General features: G+C 60.8%; 2 protein-coding genes across 10 annotated transcripts; one reads left to right on the forward strand and one right to left on the reverse strand.

The window, feature by feature from the left end:
* Positions 1-546: 546 nt before the first annotated feature.
* EEF1A2 (eukaryotic translation elongation factor 1 alpha 2) lies at positions 547-8,113 on the reverse strand. The gene is made up of 7 exons (XM_047744185.1): positions 7,970-8,113; positions 6,094-6,273; positions 5,408-5,704; positions 3,772-3,922; positions 2,360-2,616; positions 1,500-1,734; positions 547-946 (listed from the first exon to the last, which is right to left on the reverse strand). The coding sequence occupies exons 1-7, from the start codon at positions 8,111-8,113 to the stop codon at positions 819-821; spliced, it is 1,392 nt and encodes a 463-aa protein (XP_047600141.1). The 3' UTR covers positions 547-818.
* A 77-nt stretch (positions 8,114-8,190) lies between these two features.
* LOC125108416 (translation initiation factor IF-2-like) lies at positions 8,191-21,777 on the forward strand. 9 transcript variants are annotated; one of them, XM_047744190.1, is made up of 5 exons: positions 8,191-8,969; positions 9,212-9,845; positions 11,635-11,835; positions 14,655-15,232; positions 21,516-21,777. In XM_047744190.1, the coding sequence occupies exons 1-4, from the start codon at positions 8,882-8,884 to the stop codon at positions 14,695-14,697; spliced, it is 966 nt and encodes a 321-aa protein (XP_047600146.1). In that variant the 5' UTR covers positions 8,191-8,881; the 3' UTR covers positions 14,698-15,232; positions 21,516-21,777. The 9 variants fall into 9 exon arrangements, 6 of the variants coding, with proteins under 6 accessions (XP_047600146.1, XP_047600147.1, XP_047600143.1 ...); XM_047744191.1 differs by having other exon boundaries at positions 14,670-15,232; XM_047744187.1 differs by having other exon boundaries at positions 14,859-15,254.

Here is a 21,777-nt window from a genome sequence, read left to right on the forward strand (position 1 = left end):
CAGCATCCCCTGTCCTTGCTGACCACAGCCTGGGTTTTCTCCAGGGCTTGGGGGACTGGAGGTCCTGGGTGCGCCCAGGCTCTCGCTGAAGGGCAGGACGCATGAGGTGACTCTCTCCAGCCGCAGTGACTGGCTGGGGTGGGGGGAGTGAGACGGGAGCGGCCAGGAGCCCAGTGAAGAACAGTGCGTGGGACAGTCACTGGGGGGGAGGGGCCCTCAGCTCCCCTCCGTGCTCAGAGAGACCTCCAAACATTCAGCCCCCTTCTGCGGAGTCTTTCTGTTGGACGCCCCCAGGAGGGCACTTCCAAAGCCCCTGTCCCCCCCCACTGCAAACTGGACCCGCTGGACTTAGGATCAGGCCTTCAGTGCGGGGGGCGACAGCGTGGGGGCCCCCCACCCTGGGTAGCGCGGCAGGACACCGGCCAAGCCACCGGCATTGGTGACGGGTGCAGGTGGGACACCGGGGCGGGAAGGGGCTTGGGGAGAGCGCGGGGCGGACGGCCCCCACCCCACCGCACCCGACCCAGAAGCAGGCGCACACGGGTCTGGGGTCGCTCAGTTTATTGGTAAAACGGACACTGAGCACGGCGAAGGCTGGGCGCGGAAGCGGGGGCGGCAGGGGCGCTTTTCCTCTTAAAGAACTTCCACTGGACCTTGATGGCGAGCATCCAGTCGCTGACCGAGAGCCTCTTACAAGCGGAGGTGCAGACGTGCGCCCGGCAGCGGGGCGGGGCGCCGGGCCGGGGGCGGGGCCGGGGGCGGGGCCGGGGGCGGGGCGCGGCGCCACCGGGGAGGGTCGCGCCGCGGACGCCCGCGCTTCACTTGCCCGCCTTCTGCGCCTTCTGCGCGGACTTGGTGACCTTGCCGGCGCCGCCGCTCTTCTTCTCCACGTTCTTGATGACGCCCACGGCCACCGTCTGCCGCATGTCGCGCACCGCGAAGCGGCCTGCGGGGAGGTGGCGTGAGGGGCGAGCGGGGCACCGCCCCCCCCCCCCCCCGGGCCGGGATGCCATGCGCAGGCGCACTGGAGCTCACAGCATCCTCCCTCCCCGGCCCGTTTCCGGGGCGGGCGGTGCGGTCCACAGCCCGCGGAGTGTGAGACACTAGAGCGAGAATGTCTCTCAGCTCTGGTCTCCTTAGGCGACAGGAACGACCCCAGGACCGGCCCCAGGCCTTGGGGGGCTTCCGGGACACGCCTGGCCGGGAGTGAACCCTTTCAGCCGGGACCACGCGGGCCAGCAACCCGCGCAAAGTGGCTCTCTGACATAGGCCTGCGGGGCATCCTAGCAGGCAGTCCTCATTCTGCCGCCAGACTGGCTGTGGGCCTGGGGTCTTCCTCCCAGAGCTGCCCAGCAGGGCCACCAACGCTCCATGAGATGGAGGCTGGAGGGCACAGCAAAGTGAAGGACACCCCCGCCCACCACCCCATGCCGCCCTCTGCCGCAGCCCGGACCAGCCCCATCCAGGCTGCCCCTCCCTCGGCCCCGGGCCCAGCTCACCAAGAGGTGGATATTGCGAGAAGCTCTCCACACACATGGGCTTCCCAGGGACCATCTCCACGATGGCTGCATCGCCCGACTTCAGGGCTTTGGGGTTGTCCTCCAGCTTCTTGCCTGAACGCCGGTCAATCTTTTCCTTCAGCTCCGCAAACTTGCAGGCGATGTGGGCCGTGTGGCAGTCAATGACTGGTGAGTAGCCAGCGCTGATCTGCCCTGGGTGGTTCAGGATGATGACCTGGGCAAAGACGTACGCAGGGCTGTCAGACACGCCCTGAGTGGGAAAGAGGACATCAGCCCCGAGGGAGGCTGGAATCCCCTGGGGCTAGGAGCCGGCCGTGAGGGAAGGTCAGGCCACGGGGGACCCACGCCCCTGGCATGGACCCCAGGGTCCTCAGGAAGCACTTGGGGAACCACAAGAGATAAGCCACCAACAGGTGCCCTGTGGGAAGGGCCAGTGGGCAGGGCTTATGCCATGTGCCCGGGCCAGAGCTGAGGCAGGATGAGAAGCCGCACCACAAGTCCTGCCCTTCCGTTACACCTCGTGGGAGCCTGTCATGTGAAGAGGTGATCAGAGAGGGTACAGTGAGAATGTAGAGAATAAAATACTACAGAGATGTCCAGCAAAACAAAAACATTTTCAGGACCCACATGGGACCTCAGGGAGGCTTAGAGCAACAAGGCAGGGCCCGCCCCAACGTGTGTTCTCCCAGTGAGGGCCCTCAGCCCTGACCCAAGCCCTGGATGGCCTCATTTGTAAAGCAAGGGTCTGGTTCTCTCAAGGGCCAGGCTTGACAGGGATCGAGCACTCTGCTAATGCCAAGGACCTCCCTGTTCCTGTCCTTGGGGGACTGGCAGCCCACCTGGGAGGTGAACTGGGCAGCCTCCTGGGGAGGGTCGGACTTGCTGTCCCCACACACGTTGCCTCGACGGATGTCCTTGACCGACACGTTCTTCACGTTGAAGCCAACGTTGTCTCCGGGCAGGGCCTCACTCAGGGCCTCGTGGTGCATCTCCACAGACTTCACCTCCGTGGTGATGTTCACAGGGGCGAAGGTCACCACCATGCCCGGCCGGAGGATGCCCGTCTCCACTCGGCCCACGGGCACAGTGCCAATGCCTGGGTGCAGAGGAGGGGGCCGTGAGGGGCAGGTGGGACGGAGCAAGTGGCGCAGGGAGACCCCAGACAAGGCAGACACTGAGGTTCAGATAGAAGCAGGGGCTACCCTGACCCTGTCAGGAAAAGAAGGGACTGAACACAAGAGAATTCCCAGGAACGCCTGAGCAGGAGAAGGTGAGGGCAACATGCGCAGAAAGAGGCCCATCTGGACCTGGAGGCCTGTCCCTGCCCCCAGGTGGCAGCTCTCCCCTGGGGGGAGCACTGTGTAAGGCCCCTCCGGGTGTGATGAGAGCAGGGCGGTCGAGGACCAGCCCACCTGGGCCCGCTGATGTCAGGGGCCACCCCAAAGAGGCACAGGTGCCCCCACACGTCTCACGGATCTGCTCAGGCCGTGTGGTTGCTTGGTGGGCGTCTGGCCCCCCTCCGCGAGAGAGGAGAAGCTCCACCCTCAACCCTGGCTGTGGGATGACAGAGCCTGGGGCTGGTGGCCGGTCTCTGTGCTGGGTGAGTGCGACACCCCCGCACATAGCCCCCGCACTGGGATTGTGCCTGTCAGCCTCGTGCTTGTTTGTGGTCTCCCTGTCATCTCGGGTCTGGAGCAAATCTTGTCTCCCACAAGACTGGGACTGTCATGGGGGGAAGGGGACATGGGAGTCACCCATGTGCCACCAGCTCCTGGCATAGGGCTGAGTGCTTAGCTGAGGGGAAGACGACCCTGGACAGATGGATGAATGGGTAGGAGTGGGTAGGTGGGCAGATGAATGGACAGATGGATGGGTGGGGGTGGACGAGTGTGTGGACAGAGAGATGGGCATGTGGGTGAGTGGGTGGGTGGCTGGCTGGCTGGACAGATGGATGTGTGAGGTAGACAGTTGTATGAACGGACAGATGGATGGCTGTTTGGATGGACGGATGGACGGGTAGATGATTGGATGGATGAATGGACAGATGAATGTGTGGGGGAAAACAGTTGTCTGGATGGATGGATGGACGGGGGATGGACAGACAGATGGATGGTCCCCCAGAAAGTCTATGGCATTGGGGGAGAAGGCCCTTGTCGAGGGCCCTGGTCTCGGAGTGGGTGCAAGGGGCAGAGCCCGCTGGGGTCGGCTGGGCCAGGCGCCCGCAGCCAGTGGAACATTCTACCCCACTCACCGCCGATCTTATACACGTCCTGCAGCGGCAGGCGCAGGGGCTTATCTGTGGGGCGTGTCGGGGGCAGGATCGTGTCCAGGGCCTCCAGCAGGGACACGCCACTGGCATTCCCCTCCTTACGCTCCACTTTCCAGCCCTTGAACCATGGCATCTGGAAAGGAAGAAAGTATCCACTGGAGGTGGAGACCACCTACACCCATCCTGCCCTACATCCTAGCCCCACGGCCTCCCCAGGACTCTCCCGGAACCCTGAAGGAGGCATCTGACCCGAGGGGGCCTGGGGAGCAGGGGCACACAGACCCTGCCGGCAAGTTCTGTACCAGAAGCCAGATGATGTCCATCAAGGTGTGGCCCAGGTGGCCTGTACCCTCCCCACCCACCAGTTCACACTCCCAACATCACAGAAGCCTTGGGAAAGGAGGTTTGGGAAAAGAAGCAGAGCCCAGCCCAGCTCAGCCCCCTTTCCTGCACCCTCAGATCCCTGGGCAAGGCTGGCACCAGAGTGAGAAGGGCCGGAGCTGGGCCAGTGGGCAGGCTCCAGGGCAGGTAGAGAGTGCAGCCTTGCTCCCTAACCACTGCACCAACTGTCTCCAGGCACGGCTGAGCCCTCCCTGCCTAGGGCTTCTCCTGACCGCACACCCAGTGCCCTCCTGGCACAGGGCCCCCCAGCCTGCTGGCCACAGGCAGGGAGAAGGGGAGGGGCTGGCAGCACTGCCCAGTCCTCTCCAGGGGCTGTGTCCCCTACACAGCACAGATCAAGCGAGAGCGCCCTGCACTTGGGTTGGGAACAGGATGTCCAGGGACCGGTGTTCTGTCGGCCTCCCCGGAGGTGGAGGGTGCGGTCAGCTCACCCACGAGTGCGTGCCATCTGTGTGTGTGTGTGTGTGCGTGTGCGTGTGCGCGCACGCCAGCTTCTGTGGGACCCACCACACGCAAACATGCAGCCCAGCAAGATGGGGGCATGGTCCCCAGCCTTGCGCCCTGACCGCGGGGCTCCAGGACAATCTCCCCTCCATGCCTGCCTCCCTCAGTCTGGTGGCCACGGCACCGGCCAGAGCACACGGCCACCCTCCCAGGCCAGGGTGTGCTCCTGTTTCACTGTGTCTAGGTGCGTGGTCTCAGGTTCTGAAAACTCCACTTCAGGCTCCGACTCACCATCTCCTGCTGAGTCAGGGTCCCTGAGACACAGTCTCATCCAACTGGGGGAGGGTCTTTCGGCCCTTCCCAAGGCCGAACCTGCTCCGAGCCCCTGGGGGAGGCTCCTGGGGGAGATGAACAGTAACCGTCCAGAGACAGGGCCCTCGGGCCTGGCCCCCAGCGGCCGCTGCTCCCGCACACGCCACCTGACAGAGTGCCCCAGCCAGAGAAGAGCCTCTGGGGGCCTCATGAGGGGCTGAGTGGAGGGCCCCAGTTCACGCAAACGGGCTCGTCGCCAGGCTGAGCCACCGGGCAGGTGCCCCTGCTCCTGCAGGTGAAGGGAACGCAGCAGGCCGGGGGGCAGGCTGAGGGCAGCCTGCGCACGGGTCCTCTGACCCTATGCTTTGCCCTGACTGAGCCCGACCCACGGACACCCCAGGACCCTGGGTGCCCAGTGAGGGGTCCCGGCGGCCCCCCGCCACTGTCCATGGGCACTCACGTTGGGTGAGGGCTCCAGCATGTTGTCACCGTGCCAGCCAGAGATGGGCACAAAGGGCACCGTGGCCGGGTTGTAGCCGATCTTCTTGATGTAGGCGCTGACCTCCTTGACGATCTCGTCGTAGCGCTTCTCGCTGTAGGCAGGCTCCGTGGAGTCCATCTTGTTGACCCCCACGATCAGCTGCTTCACGCCCAGCGTGTAGGCCAGCAGCGCGTGCTCGCGGGTCTGCCCGTTCTTGGAGATGCCCGCTTCAAACTCGCCCACGCCGGCTGCCACGATCAGCACCGCACAGTCCGCCTGTCCGGCAGGTCGGGCCCTGTGAGCCCCAGGCCCCTCCAGGCAGCTGCCCGGGGATGGGCCTCGGGGTCCCGACAGGAGGGGCAGCAGCAGGGGCTCCTCTGTGTGAATGGCCTGGTGATGTCTGATTGTCTGGGTCTGTCTGTCCTACTGTCTGTCCTACTGCCAAGGCGGCCCTGGCGGTGGCCAGCCGTCCTTACAGACACCCCTGCCTGGCTGAGATGTTGGGGCCCCTAATCAGTTGTCTGGGGGACTCTGTACCAGGGGGGCAGGGGTGAGGGATAACAAACGTCTGGGGCATCACGCCCTGGGCAGGAAGCCAAGGAAACCCAGCTGCTCCTCAAGGGCCCCGGGCTCCCAGGTGTCCCCCAAAGGGGTGTCCCGCCCACCTGGGACGTGCCAGTGATCATGTTCTTGATGAAGTCGCGGTGGCCGGGGGCGTCAATGATGGTGATGTAGTACTTGGTGGTCTCGAACTTCCAGAGGGAGATGTCGATGGTGATGCCTCGCTCCCGCTCGGCCTTCAGCTTGTCCAGCACCCAGGCGTACTTGAAGGAGCCCTTCCCCATCTGCGGGGGTGGGGCGTGGCACAAGGAGGGACCCAGGACTCAGTCGGCTGGCCATGGGAACGCATCACAGCAGAGGCGCTCCCCTGGGTCCCTGGGACTCTGAGCCCATCTCTGGGATGAGGGAGCCAGAGGCGAGGACCTCTGAGGGACACCAGGACCTCAACCCTGCCCTGCCCAAGCCCTGCCACCCTGTGTGCCCAGGTCCGGCCTCCTGCCGCCTGGATGGTGGCCATTCGAACGTCCGCCAGTAGGTGGCGCAAGGGCCTGGGAATCAGGCTTGGAGGGAAGCCACCAGGCGATCTCAAGCCCCCCGCTGGCAGAGGGTGCCCCTTTATCTGAAGCTGAGCACCCCAACGTCCGCAGATCAGATCCCTGCGTTAGCCAGAGGCTGACAACAGCACCGTCAAGGTGTCAAGCCAAAAAAATAACCCTCTAATTTTTTTTAAGAGAAAAAAAGAAGGGATGCTTTTGCACGGGAGGGCCTGGCTTTCCAGCTCTTTCTACAGACGCTCCCAAGTGGCTCTGACGCTCCTCCTCGCCTTCTGTGCTCCCCTGCAAATGTCGGTGCCCCACCCAGTGAGACCCCCGTGCCCTGGGCCAGAGCTGTGCTCAGAGCAGCTGCCAAGGCCGCTGTCCAGCCAGGCAGATCTCCCTTCAGGGCTGTGCATGGACAGTGCTCTGCCCTCCGGGGAGGCTGCCCAGCCCAGAGGGCCACCCAGACAGGCCCCAGAGGGGACCCAGCTAGACCTGAACCAGACATCCTGCAAACACCCACAGCCTCCCCCAGCGCCAGTCCCGCAGGGAAGCAGGGAGTGACGCAGCTTTTGGGCTTAGGCGAGGAAGGAGATAGCCTAGCGCAACAAATCCCCCCAACGCACACACGCACACACGCACACATTCTGAGCAGGGTCAGCCCAGGCCAGCAACTGACTCCTCCTGGGCCCTGGCCCCGACCCCCCATCATCCAGGACAGAACCCTCACAGCCTCTGAGACAGGGGCTTCTCCCAGAGCCCAGGGTGGGAGCAGAGGTTGTCAAGAGCAGAACCCCCCCCCACTCTGTGGCCACTTCCCACCCATGGGTCACAGCCACTTAAGAGGAAGGAGGTCAGCCAACGGGGCCCCTCCTATCCTCCCCAGGCAACCAGGACCCCCCCCCAAAAGAGTGCCACCCCGGACAGGCAGCCCTCCCCAGCCCAGCACGAGAAAATGGAGCTGATGGGCTGAGTGCCCATCAGTCAGCTATTAATAGCCACCCTGAGGCCTGGGCCAGCCCCAGGACAAGCGAGGGCAGCATCACCTCCAGCCCCAGAACTCAGCCCTGGGGACACAGGAATCCCACCCTGGGTGCAGGCTTCTCAAGCCCAACGTGGCAGAGAGTTCCAGAGCTTGGTGTGGACCCCTGTGGAGCAGAAATGCTGCCTCCAGGTCACCTCCCCCGCACTGAGGGGCAGATTCCCAGGCTGTCCCTCTGCCCACACCAAGCAGGTCTCCAGAGAGAGGCTGCCGCCCCCCCACAGCCACTCCAGCTGGGCTCTCTCAGGTACCTGTGCCCCACGCGGGTGCCTTTAGGGCTCCTGCCTTCCTGCCCTGGAGGAGATCAGCAGAGCCACGTGCCCCAGAGTCCGGGAAGCTCCAGCCCAGCCACCGTGTGGACCCTGTCCTCTCTGTGGACGGGGGCAAGGGGGGCAGGCTCACCTCTGCCGCCTCCTTCTCAAACTTCTCAATGGTCCTCTTGTCGATGCCTCCGCACTTGTAGATGAGGTGGCCTGTCGTGGTGGACTTGCCGGAGTCCACGTGGCCAATGACCACGATATTGATGTGGGTCTTCTCCTTGCCCATTCTGCCCGGGGTGCGGGGAAGGGCTGGAATGGCCTGGAGCGCTGTGGCTCAGGGTGGGGGGGCTGCTGAGCGGGGATTCTGGGGGTTGGGGTGAGGGGACAGGTGATGGAGAGCCTCAGAGGGAAGCCAGCAAAGACACCGGCCAGCACAGGTTGCAAGCACATCCCTGCCCGCCGACCCTCCCACGGGGCCACGTTCCCACACTTGGTGGGGCAGGAAGATCCCCCCCCAGCCTGTGCCTGGCCCATTTGGGTCAGGTGGCAAGCCCCAGCGGTCCAATCTGCCCTAAATATCTGGGTGTCATGCCCACAGAGCACCCCCATGAAGGAGGCTAACCACCCTCCCAAGAGCTGGAGAAACACCAGGCAAACCCCATGGCCAGTCAGGAGCCTGGTGATGAGTCACTCTGCCCTGCGCTCTAGTGCTGTCCCTGGTGCTCCCCCCCCCAGTCCTGGGCCCAGCTGTACCCCACCCCCACAGGCCCCGCTGCTGCTGGGGTGCAGAAATGGTCAGGGCTCCCCTCTCCCCTCCTCAAGCAGGGAGGCGCCATCTTCCCTTCGTCCCTGCCAGGCAGGCTGGCACCAGGGGAGACGGGCTGGGCCAGAGCGCCCACAGGGCGGTGGTGCCCAGATCAGGGGCCTAGAATAACTTGGGCTCTCCCGGATCCAGGCAGGGGGCCGACGGGAAGGCAGGGAGGTGGGGTCCCCGCTCTTCAGAGTGGGGAGGAATCTGGCCCCAGCAGCCAAGCCCAGGAAGTGCCACACAGAGATGCCTGCAGCCTGGTGGGGGCAGGGGACCCCTCTCCCCCTTTCCCTCTGTGGGGGCCCAAGGCCACAACCCCTGCCCCATCCTGGAGGTCAGTGGAGAAACCTAGGCAGCCCAGGAGGGGACAGGGCGCTGGGTGAGGGAAAGTAGGCAGCAATGGCGCACCCTAGGGTGCAAACACCAAGTGGACACCTCCCGGGCCGCGGGGGTGGGTGGGTGGCGAATGCCCCCCAGGTCTTCCCTGTCTCCCCCTCTGCCCGGCATCCCCAACAGCCCCAACACTGAGGGCACTGAGGACCCTGCTGCAACCCCTCAGCACCCCTCACGCCACAGGTCCCAAGGTCACAGCTGCGGGGGGGATCGCCGACGCCCAGAAGACCTGTCCCCAGCCGGCACCAGCGCATAAACAAGCGCCACCGCGGGACCCCCACCCCACCGCCGTCGCCGGGGGACCGAGCCCTGGGGCCCACCGAAGCCCGGCGCGAGCCGCACAGCCTCGCCCGGCGCGAGCCTCGCCCTTCTGCGCCCCCCCGCCCCCGCCGGCCCGGCCCCGGGAGAGAGGACCCGCTGCCGAAGGCTGGGGGCGGGGGCGGAGACCCGGAGGCCGAGCGTCCTTACCCAGAGCCGAGGTCTCAGCCAGAGGGACCGGCGGCGCCGGCGCGGGCGGTTTTATCTCTCCGGGAGGGGGTCCACCTATCGACGGAGCGCGCGCAGTGCACTGCGCCCTGCGGTACGGCAATGCGGTACCGGCGGGGGAGGGGCGGGGCGGGGCGGGGGTGCGAGGGACGCAGGGGTGCGAGGGACGCAGGGATGCGAGGGACGCAGGGATGCGAGGGACGCAGGGATGCGAGGGACGCAGGGATACGGGCCCTGCGGGCGCGCGCGGGCGCCACAGGGACGCGAGGGAAGGTGCGGCGAGGGACCGAGCGGCAAAGGCGCGGACGCCAGGCGCACCGGAGGGATGCAGGCAGGGAGCCCCGCGGCCGGCGCGGGGAGCGGGGAGCGGGGAGCGGAGGGAGGGAGCCGGCGAGGAGGGAGGAGCAGAGATGGAGAGAGGCAGCCAGAGACAGAGACCGAGGAAGCAGAAGCCGAGTGAGTGGCGGGGCTCAGGCCCTCCTGGACAGAAGAGGTGGAAAGGCATTGCAAACCTAAAAGGAGGTCTCTGGGGACAGGCGGGCCCCAGGGACAGGAAACTGCAGGTCAGGCCTCAGCCGGAGGGGCAGGGGCTGAGACCAGGGTCTGGGCCACAGTCCTGGCCCGCTTTTCCCAGGCGCCAGGTCTGCATGTGGCTGGTGTCTGCCAAGTAAATGAACCTCAGATCTGCCTCCCCAGCGTGGCCCAGGTCGTGCAGCTCCTTCCTCCTTTGGGACCCTGAAATTGGCTTACTGTCAGGCCCCCTGTCCCCGTGTGTCTGCCACATGGGCTCATCCTGGCGCGCCCCCCACCACCTCCCATGGCATGGCCTGAAATCCATGTCTCCAGGGTCCCCTCAGCTTGGCCAAGTAGCCCGAGACTCCTGAGCATGTGTACCTCGACCGCTCTCCCTCTGAGGCTCCTGCAAAGGGCTCTCGTCCACCCGGGGCCTCTCTCCACGCAGGGCACGTTCTAAGTCTGTTCCCAGAGCCCACTGATAGCTTCCCAAGATGCCCTAATGGGCATGAGTGGGCAGGGGTTCCCCCCACTCCTGGCCCCCGGGTGGTCACACTGCCAAGCCACCCGTGGACTGGTTCTGTAGAAAGTGGGGGCAGGGGCATCTCGGAGGGTCCTGGGCAGACTAGGGTAAAGGCCACCGTGGATTTTAAGGAGAGTAGTGGGCAGCCCTGTGTTGTGTGGAAATCGAGTGTATAGGCCTCTTGGCCCACGAGCCTCTGTCCCCATGGCCACACCTCCCATCAATGGGAGACCACTCCTGCCTGATTTGTCCTTGTCACTGCAATGTCTGGGAGAAGGTCAAGCAAGGTGAGTGGGTGACAGCAGAGGCCGGGTGTCCAGCACCTTCCACCAGGGCATTGGCCAAGAGAGCCTTCAGAGATGTGACCCCCAGCAGGTCGGGAGGCATAGAGACCCAGGGCAGTGACTGGGCTCCAAGCAGTTCTCCCCAGCCCATTGGGAGATCTCTTAGGGAGGTAACAGGCTCTCCCACTGAGTTGTCGTGGGGTGAGGTCTGCCCCACAGGACCAAGGTCTATATCTACAGACAGAGGCACTCCTAGCCCTTTTAGGCAGGGAGGGGCTCACAGATGACTCCCAGCACTTCTAAGAGCTGCTGATACCATCAAACCTGAGCCAGGATTAAAAATAAACTCTTGGCAAGCTTGGAGAACCCCCCCACGCCCCACCCCCCCACCCCCGGCACAGCTGCCTTCTAGGTGTGATGCGTCCCTCCTGCCTGAAGGTTAGCAGGAGTTTGGGAGACACCAAATTGGGGTGGCTGAAGCTGGGATGGGCCAAACCACTGCAGGGGGCCCAGGTCCCTGGGGACATCCACCCAACTTCCCCAGTGGGGCCGCCACCCCCTGGGCCCCCGGGCTGCCTGCAGGCCAGCCCCCAACAAGGTCTGAGCTCAACTCCCAGCTCACGTGCTACTGTCAGCCCAGTGGGAACCAAGTCATCCCGGGGCTCGCCTGTGCCAGGAGGCCATGCTGCCCTGGGCGGTGGCCACTGCTGCTGGAATGCAGCGTCCTCCCCGGAGTTCCAACGTACCGACCCCAGGCAGAGGTCTCAGGTGGTTTCTCCAAAGTGCCTCTGTGTCCCCAGGATGTGCCCCATCGACCCACAGCGGGGCTGCCTGCAGGGCCCTGGGATCCTGGCCTCTCAGCCTCCGGGATGCCCTCAAGCTCACTTGGACAGTGAGAGTGAATGTGGTATAACCCGGACGACACGCCAGCGGCGCGGAAAGAGCCCTAACCAGTACGTGGTCCTGGAGACTAAGAGCTACTGCCTGCTGCCTGGAGCTGGGTAAGCACGATCCTTGAACAGTGCTGAGTAGCTCCGCAAAAGCGGGGGGGGGGGGGGGGGGGTGCCTTGTGAGCTCACCCAGTGCTGGGCGGGGCTACCAGACCACGAGTCCACTGGGCACAGACGGGCAAACTGCGGGGGCCAAGGTCACAGCCAAGGAGGGCAGAGCCTGCAGTCAGCTCGGAAGGCCGAGCCAGGCCAGCATTCCTTCTGGACAGAAGCCAACTGGGTCCCACTGTGCTCCTCCCTCCCCCTCCCCTCGCCCTGCTTCTCCCAAATCTGAGCCGCTTGTCACAATGGCCCCCACAGCAACCACGGGTATGGGTGGGGGGACGGTGGTGAGCAAAGAAGGGGCCAATCAGCCTCACAGAGCACCTTCTGAAGAGTAGGGCAGAAAGAAGGGGTACATGGCCTGCCCCCTTAGGCCCCTCCCGGCGCCCCCAGGTGCCCCCAGCCACGAGCTGTTTGGGGAGACACAGGCAGCCCCCTCTTTGGCTGGCTGAGGTTTCATGCGCCTGAGGACAGAAGATCCAGCTAAAATTAACCGTTATCAAGCTGTCAGCCTGGAAATAAACCCTGCTCCCATTGGCTGCTGGTGACGTCACTCCCGGGTTAATAATAACCTGCGAATGCATAACTGACCACCTGTGCTGGGGCCTTCCTGCGGGGCCAAGACAGTGGTCACCCAGGCAGGGGCTTTGGGGCGGGGGGGCAGGGGTCAGGCCTGAGAGCACCCTCCATCCTCGGGGGGGTCTCAGAATGACCCCAGCTCATGGCCTGGGGTCCCAGGCTTCCCTCTGACCCCAGGATTTCTGTGCTCACCCTCTTGTGCGGATCAGTCTCCTCTCCTCTCCCAGCCTACGGGACGACACGACCTAATCGGCCTTGGGGACAAGTTCCTCCAGCCCCCAGCTCCCCAGGCTCAGCAGCCAGGGAACTGAGCTGCTGGTGAGGCCTCAGATTAAGTGGTCTCCATGGCGAGGAGGCACTCTTGGCTGTGGGGCTTCCCTCAGAAAAGCGAGCTCGTGGCTCGGAATCAGAGAAGCTGCCCTCCCCAACACATACCGCAGGGCGCATGGGGGGGCAGACCGAGCTGGGGCGTTTGGCCTGGGGGCAGGGCTGGGGCTGGAGAGGGGGCTTCGGCAAGCTGCTAGAACCCAAGGCTAGGCAAGGGCCCCTCGAAATGGCCAGCCCCTTGCTTGGTGCCTGGGTCAAGTAGCCTGGGGCTCTGGTGACTTCTGAGAGGACCCAGGCCCCCACCAGTCCACCCCAGGAAACCAGCATATCTGGGAGGGCATGAGGCCCACCTGTCTGCCAGGGAAGCCCAGGGAGGGGGACAGAGCCCCTCAGAAAGGGAAAGGTCAGCCCAGCCCGCCCTCACCACAGCCAGCACTTGGGCCACAGGACCCATCTATGGCCGGCCAGGCATCTGCTGCTTCGTCTTGGCTGGAGCCGTTGCCGTGGTGAAGGGGCCAGTCACTGTCACCTGGGCTTGGGCGGGCAGTGTCCTGCCAACACCAGAGCTCCACCCCTGCCCGGCGCCCACCTGCTTCCAGGGAAGGGGTCTGGCGGGCTTTGCCCTCTGAGCTCCCGGAGAGTCTGGGCTCCAGGCCAGCAGCAGGGGAGGGAGTGGCCAGGCCCCCGCATTAGGTCCACTGCAGGCTGGGTGGTGGCGGGGGGTGCACTGAAGAGCCCAGGGAAGGGGTCAGCCTCTCCAGGCAAGAAGAGGCAGCCCCTATGTTGGGACAGGGAGACAGAGGGAGGACTGTGGAGGGTCTGCAGGCCCACTGTTCACCCCTCAGGTGGCAAAGGGAGAGGCCACAGAGCTCCGTGTGAGGAGGAGCGTCTCCCGGTGGGGCTGCCCTGGGGAGCAGGCAGCTCCTTGGCAACCCTGGAGCGTAGGTTTCTGCAGCGGATAGAGCGTTCTTCCGCAGGGAAATCGGGAGTAACCTTCCTCCAGAGCAGTGACCTCATGGCTGTCCTAGGGGTGAGGGCCCAGGAGGCTGCCTGTGGTGGTGTTCTCCCCACTGGGGCCACCTCCTTCCCCAGGAAAGGACCTCCCCACCCCCCATGCCCTCGAAGGTGACCGCTGTCCCGACTTCCTAGGCCACAGACCACATTGTCTCTTGCAAACTTCCTGGCCATGACCTGTGCAGTTTCAACCCTTCTGCCTGGCTTCTCTCACAGGCCACTGGGTCTGTGACATTCATCAGGACGTCACACAGCGGATGCTCGCCACTGCTCTGTCGCACTTCCAGCCAGGTTCGAACTAGAGCCGTGTGGGTGCGCCTGTGCACGTGTACCCAGGGCAGAGCTCTGAGCCACGGGCTGTGTCACGCCAGTCGTTGGCTGGCTTACTGTCTCGAGGCTCAGTACCTGCTCCGTGATGACAAACTTGGAGCGTTTCTGCTCTACAGGGAGCAGATCCGTTTTGTAGGGTGGGCGGCAAAGGATAAATTTATAGCTGAGAGAAAATTAATTGATAGCTGGCTTTTTTTTTTCTTTGACTATGAGGAAATTTTCCTATTTCTTGAACAACCAGTAATTTTGGGGTGAAGTCTGAAGACTTTGGGTTCTGTTATCTTCCTCTGAGGACTTGTTTTATCTGCTCTTCAGTCACTGGACCTGTGGGGCCTGTTTTCATGCTTCTCAGCGTTGGTCTGTAGAACACTGCGCAGGTCTCACAAGCCCTCGAGGTTGATAAAATTCAACCTTCGGTCTTGGTCCCCAGCTCTCCGTGGGGCTCAGCTTTAACTTCTCTTAGATGATCCTACACTAGACATTACTGTAGGCTGTTGTCTTTTCTCTCTCTCTGTAAGTTTTTATCTATTTAGGAATCTCTACACCCAGTGTGGGGCTTGAACTCAAGACGCTGAAATCAAGAGTCATGCGTTCCATGACGGAGCCAGGATTTCTCTCCACCCTGGCTGGGTCCAAACGCCAATGCTGCCCAACACGGCTTGTCTTCTGGTGTCTTGTTTCTGATCCCAACCCATGGTAGACATAACCGTACTGTCCCCCAGGACCCATGCCCTGGAATCACCCCGTCCCCGCGAGTGCAGAAGGAAGCTGTGGCTGCCTCTTGCCAGCAGACTACGACGGACGGGAGCCACGACTCCCTGGATCGGCGTCCGTTATTTAAGACCATGTCTTGGCAGACAGACCGAAGCGAGGGAATCTCCTACCAGCCTTGAAGACGTGAGCTCCCAGGATGTGGGAACGCCAGTGCAGGGCCAACGTCAGGAGACGCTGGGCAGCCCCCGAGAGTTGAAAGTGACCTCCAGCTGTCCATCACGCAAAGCAGGGACCTGAGTCCTACAGCCCTGGGATCTTAGAAGAGGAACTGAAGCCTCGGGGAAACCGACAGCCCCTTCTGAACCCTGAGCAGAGGCCCCAGGTGAGCCCAGCTCCAGAGCCGGGTATGTGTAACAAACCCATGTTTTTTAAAGTCACCGAATCTGTGGTAATTTGTTACGCAGCAATAGACACTAGTGCGGAGACGGCAGAATCCGCTGTCTGGGAGGCCTCCCTCGGCTCCCCAGCCCCAGCCCCAGCCAGAGCCACCCCCGCGGGCCCGACACCTCAGCCCTCCACCCTCCACCCTCCGCCTGGAGCAGCCGCTCCTGGAGGCTGGGCGGCCGAAGCAGAAGTAACACACGTCCACTGTTCATGTGGAAATAACTTCAAACTTAGAGAAAAGTTGCCAGAGTAGCTGTCCCAAGTGTTGCCTTTGTCCACACCCGCTGGCCGTCTACGTCCACCCACCTGTGTGGACATTCTCTTTCTCTCTCTCTGGGTCAGAACCTCGTCCTTTTTCTGAAGCACTTGTGAAGAGCTCGCCCAGACCATGGCCTTTGCAACTCCGTCCTCGAGTCGGTATTTCCCAAGCACTTTGTGGTCACACTTCAGGCCAGAGTCCCGGTCCCCACGGTGCCGGCTCTGCAGCTGGTGCCGCCCGTAGCTCGGTCTTCCCAATCTGGGGCCACAGGCTGGCGTCACATGGCACGGCGCCCATCTCCGCTTGCTGGAAATGGTTCCTCTGTCACGTGTGTGTTTTGGGACACTGATGTGCTTTAAGCGTTCAGGCCGGGTGTTTTGAAGACGGCCTTCTTTTGGCTTTTCTGATGTTTGTGCACCAAGAAATTCAAATTTTGTTTTTCTGCTGGGAACACCAGCAGGGCCACCTGGGCTCCTCCCAGTGCCTCGGAAAGCTGCCTGACGCCAGTTGCAGTTACTGCCGTGTGGTCCGTGGTCACCCAGTGAAGGTGGTGGCCACTAGCTCTTCCTGCAGTAATTATCAGCTAAGTAATGGGGTGTACCTTGGGTTCTGTAAAATCCTAGTTCTCTTCGAAATCCCTCTCTCAGCCTAGCACTCACTGATGATTCTTACCTGAATCAATTTTTACCATGATGGGTCTGCTTTTTAAATTATTTTTTTAGGGGCACCTGGGTGGCTCAGTTGGTGAAGCATCTGCCTTCAGTCAGGTCATGATCCTGAGTCCCCGGATGGAGCCCTGCAGTAGGCTCCCTGCTCAGCGGGGCCCCTGCTTCCCCCTCTGCCCCTCCTCCCCACTTGTGCTCTCTCTCTGTCAGATAAACAAATAAAATCTTTAAAAAAAATAATAATGAATTATTTTTAAATTTTTTTTTAAAGATTTTTTTATTTATTTGTTAGAGAGAGAGAAAGAGCACGTGGGAGCACAGGCAGACAGAGTGGCAGGCAGAGGCAGAGGGAGAAGCAGGCTCCCCGCTGAGCAAGGAGCCCGATGTGGGACTTGATCCCAGGATCCCGGGATCATGACCTGAGCCGAAGGCAGCCGCCCAACCAACTGAGCCACCCAGGCGTCCCTATTTTTAAATTTTTATATTTTCAAATTATCATACAGAAAACTGACTCTTTGGGAAGTAGACAGTTATATGAACGTTAGCACACGTCCAGATTCCTGTAGCTACATCGACCGGGACCCAGAGTGTTCCACCCCCAAAACCCTCCTTCACGCCGTCTGCCTATTCTCAGACCTCTTGCCCCGCAGCCGCTGATCTGTTCTCCACCCAAGGGCTATCGTGAGACCCTCCCGGAGATAGAAGCGCCTGCGACGTCCCTTCTGGGGCGGGGCTTCCTGTCCTCGGCGCAATGTCTAAGCAACGTCAAGATTCACCTGGGCCGCTGAGTGTCAACCGCTCACCCCTTCTCACCCGTGTGCGGATGAACCTCAGTTCACTTATCGCTCATCCCCTGAGCAATCTTTGGGTTGTTTCCAGTTTGGGCAGTTAGGACTAAGGCTGCCATCGACCTTCGTACACAAGCTTGTGTATGAACGTGTTCGGGTTTCTCTGGAACACATGGCAGGCTTGGGGCTGCCGGGTCATGGGGCAGGTGAATGTTTAACCTTTCCAGAAACTGCCAAACCTGTCTCCAGACTGCGGTCCCATCCTGCTTGCCCTGCGGGGCGTGTGAGCAGCTCTTGGAACTGTCTGGCTGGACGGTCCTTTCCATTGTCCCGTGGGTGCATCCTGCCACCTCGTCGTGGTTTTAGCTGACATTTCTCTGACGGCTGATGACATCGAGACCCCCCCGCCTGCGGAGGGTGCGTCCTCGTCCGTGAAGTTCTGTTACGTCTTTATCCCTTAAACACACACCCACGCACACAGTTTCATCAGGATGTCATTTACACACTTCCAGGTATATCCATTCAATGTGTAATTCAGGCAGCTTTTTGTCTATCTGGAGTTGTGTGACCATCAACATAAACCGGTTTTAGGCCATTGCCATCACCGCACAAAAAACCCTGCACCGTGTGGCAAGCACCCCCATCCCTCCCCTTAAACCACACCCGCTCTGGGCTGTGGATTTGCCCGAGCTGGACCGTCCACACAGACGGAGCCACATGCTGAGTGGGCGCTCACGCCCGGCTCCGCCGCTCCCATGGGCATCCACACCCCACTCCCTATGTCAGCGGCCGGATGACGCTTCTTTGGTTCGTTGCTCCCGTTTGTTCATCGTTCATCGATGCTGGACATTGGGATGCTGCTGTGAACACGCATGTCCACCTTGGCCCTGTGGACGTCCGTCGTCGTCACCACGGGTAGACATCTCAGTGTCAGACTGTGGGCGAGCCTTCTCAGCCCCTCGAGGAGCTGCCAGACAGACCATGTCTGCAGCAGCTGCACTGCCCTGCATCCTGGCCAGCGACACGGGAGGGCTCTCGTTTCTCCTCATCCTCACCAGCACTGGTTACTGTCTTCTTCTTTTTTTTTTTTTTTTTTAAGATTTCTTTATTTATTTGATGGGAGGTACAGAGGGAGAGAAGCAGACTCCCCACTGAGCACGAAGCCCAACGTGGGTCTCAATCCCAGGGCTCTGAGATCGTGACCCGATCCAAAACCAAGAGTGAGATGCTTCACCGACTGAGCCCCCAGTCGCCCCCAGCGGCCTCTGTGATCACATCTACCCTATGAGCATGAAGTGGCATCTCGCTGTGGGTTTGATTTGCATTTCCCTGATGCCAAGGACGTGCTTATTGGCCACATATCTGTCTTCTTCAGAGAAATGTCTGTTCAGATTCGTAGCCCAATTTTTAATTGGGTGGTATTTTCCTCGTGTTGAGTTTTGAGAGTGCTTTACGTATCTTGGATAAAAACTCTTTGTTATATATTCAATTTGCAAATATTTTCTCCCTGTCTGTGCTTGTCTTTCATTCTCTTAACGGTGTCATTCCACAGAACAAACGTTTTCAATTTCGATGAATTCCAGCGCATCACAGTTTTCTTACATGGCTCATGCTTTTAACGTTGGCTAAGCCCCAACTGCAAAGATTTCCTCCCATATTTTCCCCTAAAGTTGCATAACTCTACATTTCATATTTTTTAAAGATTTTATTTATCCATTTGAGAAAGAGAGAGCACAAGGAGGAGGGGTAGAGGCAGAAGCAGAGGCAGAGGGAGAAGCAGGCTCCCCACGGAGCAGGGAGGCCAATTCGGGACTCGATCCCAGGACCCCGAGATCATGACCTGAGCCGAAGGCAGAAGTTCAGCCCACTGAGCCACCAGGCACCCCTACCTACATTTCACATCTACATACAGTACCCATTTTTAGCCAATTTTTATATAAGATTTGAGATTTAGGTCACGTTTTATTTCCTGGTGTAAGCAGGTCCGTTCCCCCAGCAGCACTCATTGGAAGGCAGCTATGCTCACCACTATACCACCAACGCTCAGCAGCACTCATTGGAAAGGTCCCACTTTTTCCGCTGAGCTGCATGTCTGTGTCTTCTCACACAGCTGCGCATGTGCGTGGCAGGGCCGTTTCTGGGCACAGATCCATCACGGTGACTTATGGGTCCCTCTCTTTACCCAGACCAGTCTGACCTCGCTGTCGTAGTTTCATACCAATAGCTAAATGCAGACGGTGAATGGAAAGAAGGGTGTCTCCGGCAACACTGGCGAGACTGGGTGGCAACTGGGAACCACACGACGAGGGTGAATCTGACCCCTACCTCATGCCAAATACAAAAACCAACTCAAGATGGATCAAAGGCCCAATAAAACCGTAAGACCATGAGAAGCAAACGCAGGTATTTGTCTCCAAGACCTTGGGTGTGGTCGCGGCTTCTTAGATGTGACACCAGATGCGTGGGTAACAAAAGAAAAAGAAACTGGACATCATCAGACTTTTAAGTTTTGTGCAAACGAGCACAAGAAGGTGAAAACACAGCCTGCAGAACAGGAGAAAAGAGTGACAAATCGCACTGGGCGAGGGGCTCGTACACAGCACATATGAGGAAGCGTCGCAGGTCAGTGACAAACAGACACACGACCCCCTTTAGACGTGGGCACAGGGTCTGAATAAACACTGACCCGACGTAGACCGGCAGATGGCCGACCGGCGCCTGAGAAGACGCCCGACGTCGTTGCTCGCGGTGTGCCTCAGCTCGGCTCGCCAAAATGCAGGACTCAAGACTGACAGGAGTGAGGCGAGAAGACGTCGCTACAGCCACGGCTGGGACACCAGTCCACCACCGCCACGAGAGCGGGACAGAGGACAGCTCACCACAAACGGGGCAGGTCGGAGACGCACAGGAACGCGCCCCGCCAGCCCCAGCCGCAGCCGGAGGTCAGGCCATAAACTAAGTCTCGGTGACTTGTAGGAGACGTTTCCACGAAGGATCTCCTCGGTCCACAATGGGTTGAGCTTCGAAACCTGTAACCAGGGAAACATAGAGATTCACCAGCCTGCAGAGATCAGACAACACGCTGCAGAAGAGGAGACCGCGGGAATCTCAGATGGCACGTGAGGAGGAAAGAAAAGGGAAACAGAACCCACGGGGCTCACGGGAGGCGGCAGCGACAGTGCTGAGGCGATACACGCACGTGAACGCCAAGAAGGGCCCCTGCCGGCGCGGCGCAGCTCCGATGCGAGGAACCAGGAGGACGAGCACAGACCAAGCCCAGAGCCACAGGAAGGAAGGAGACCAGGACCAGGGAGCACGAGGGCCACAGCACGACCACTACCACGTCCACCCGCAGGAGGTACAGAGGCCAAAGTCAGGGGACAGAGGGGACATGGGGGGGCAGGGGCTGTGCTAGTGTTAAGAGGGACGGAGTTCTGGTTCCACAGGATGAATGCGTGGAGGCAGGGGGTGGCGAGGGCCGCGCAAGGTTCGGGGCACGTGGAGTGCCACCAAACCACATGCGGAGACACGGCTGAGGTGGTCAGTTTTGTTACGTGTATTTTACTGCAGCAGAAATCTTTGTGAAAAAGAGAAAGTGCCAACCCAGGCCACAGTGTGGTTGAACCCTGGCACCACCAGGCCGAGGGAAAGTAGCTGGATACAGGAGACCACATGCTGAGTCCACGGAGACGGAAGGCAGGCTAGCGGTGGCCGGGGACGGGGACGGGGCACGAAGGGGCAGCCGTGGGGGACGGTGGCATGACACTGGGAATGTATACATTATCCGCACACTTTCACACAGTGACTTCTCTGTTATGGGACTTTCGCCCTCAACGAGGCGATTTGGGTACTGCAATTTCGCCAAATTCTTATCTTCCAGAAACGTTTTGGTTATCATAGCTCCTTTGTCTTCTCATATTAATTTTGGGATCCGCTCGCCTAGAGCTTCGGAAATCTTGCTGGAGTCGTTATCAGCGCGATTAGGTCTAGACATCAATTTTCAGAGAATGGACGTCCTCACTGTCTGGTCTCTGTTTACTTCCCTTCTTCGGTCTCCCTCCTTAGCGTTTTACTTTTGACACGCGTCTTGCCAGATTCATGCCTGGGTGCTTCATGAGCAGAGGGTACCTATCATAAATGGTATTTTTTGAAATGTCCGTTTCCAGTCGTGAATCGCCAGCGGGTGGGGAGACCACCGGCCGACGGCTCACCACGTTTCCTCCACCAGCTTTCTCGTGGGCTCCTGGAGGATGGACCGTCGTGCTGGCCGTGGACAGGGATGGCTTCGTTTCCCATTGCCAATCCCTATGTCTTTTGCTTCTTTTTCTTGTCTTATTGTACCGGCTACGACTTCCAGCAGGTGCAGAATGACTGCAGCCAGGGTGCCCGGCATTGTGCACACCGGGGAAAGACCACGTCCGTCCTCCAGGACCGGGCGAGCTCGCCATCAGCTCTTCCTCGATGCTCCGTGTTGGGTCGAGAACCTTCTCATCCGTTTCTCATTTGCAGAGTCGTTACTGTGAATGCGTGCTGGGTTTGGCCAAACTTCCTTCGCCGTCCTTTGATACGAGTGCCCACAACCACCTGCGGGCTCACCGTGACGAGAGCTGCCGGAAAGCCTTCACCCGCTCTGCCAGCATCCGGACAGTTCAGCACCGTGTTTGCTGTGCGTCTCCGCAGCGTTGAGCTTTTCCTGTGCTTTTACGCCAAGTGATTTTGGATTTTATCCTGAAGTTCAGTATTTGTGATGAATAAACTCTTTTCAGCTTGC

This window comes from Lutra lutra, chromosome 9 (assembly GCF_902655055.1).
Source record: "Lutra lutra chromosome 9, mLutLut1.2, whole genome shotgun sequence".
NCBI lineage: Eukaryota > Metazoa > Chordata > Mammalia > Carnivora > Mustelidae > Lutra > Lutra lutra.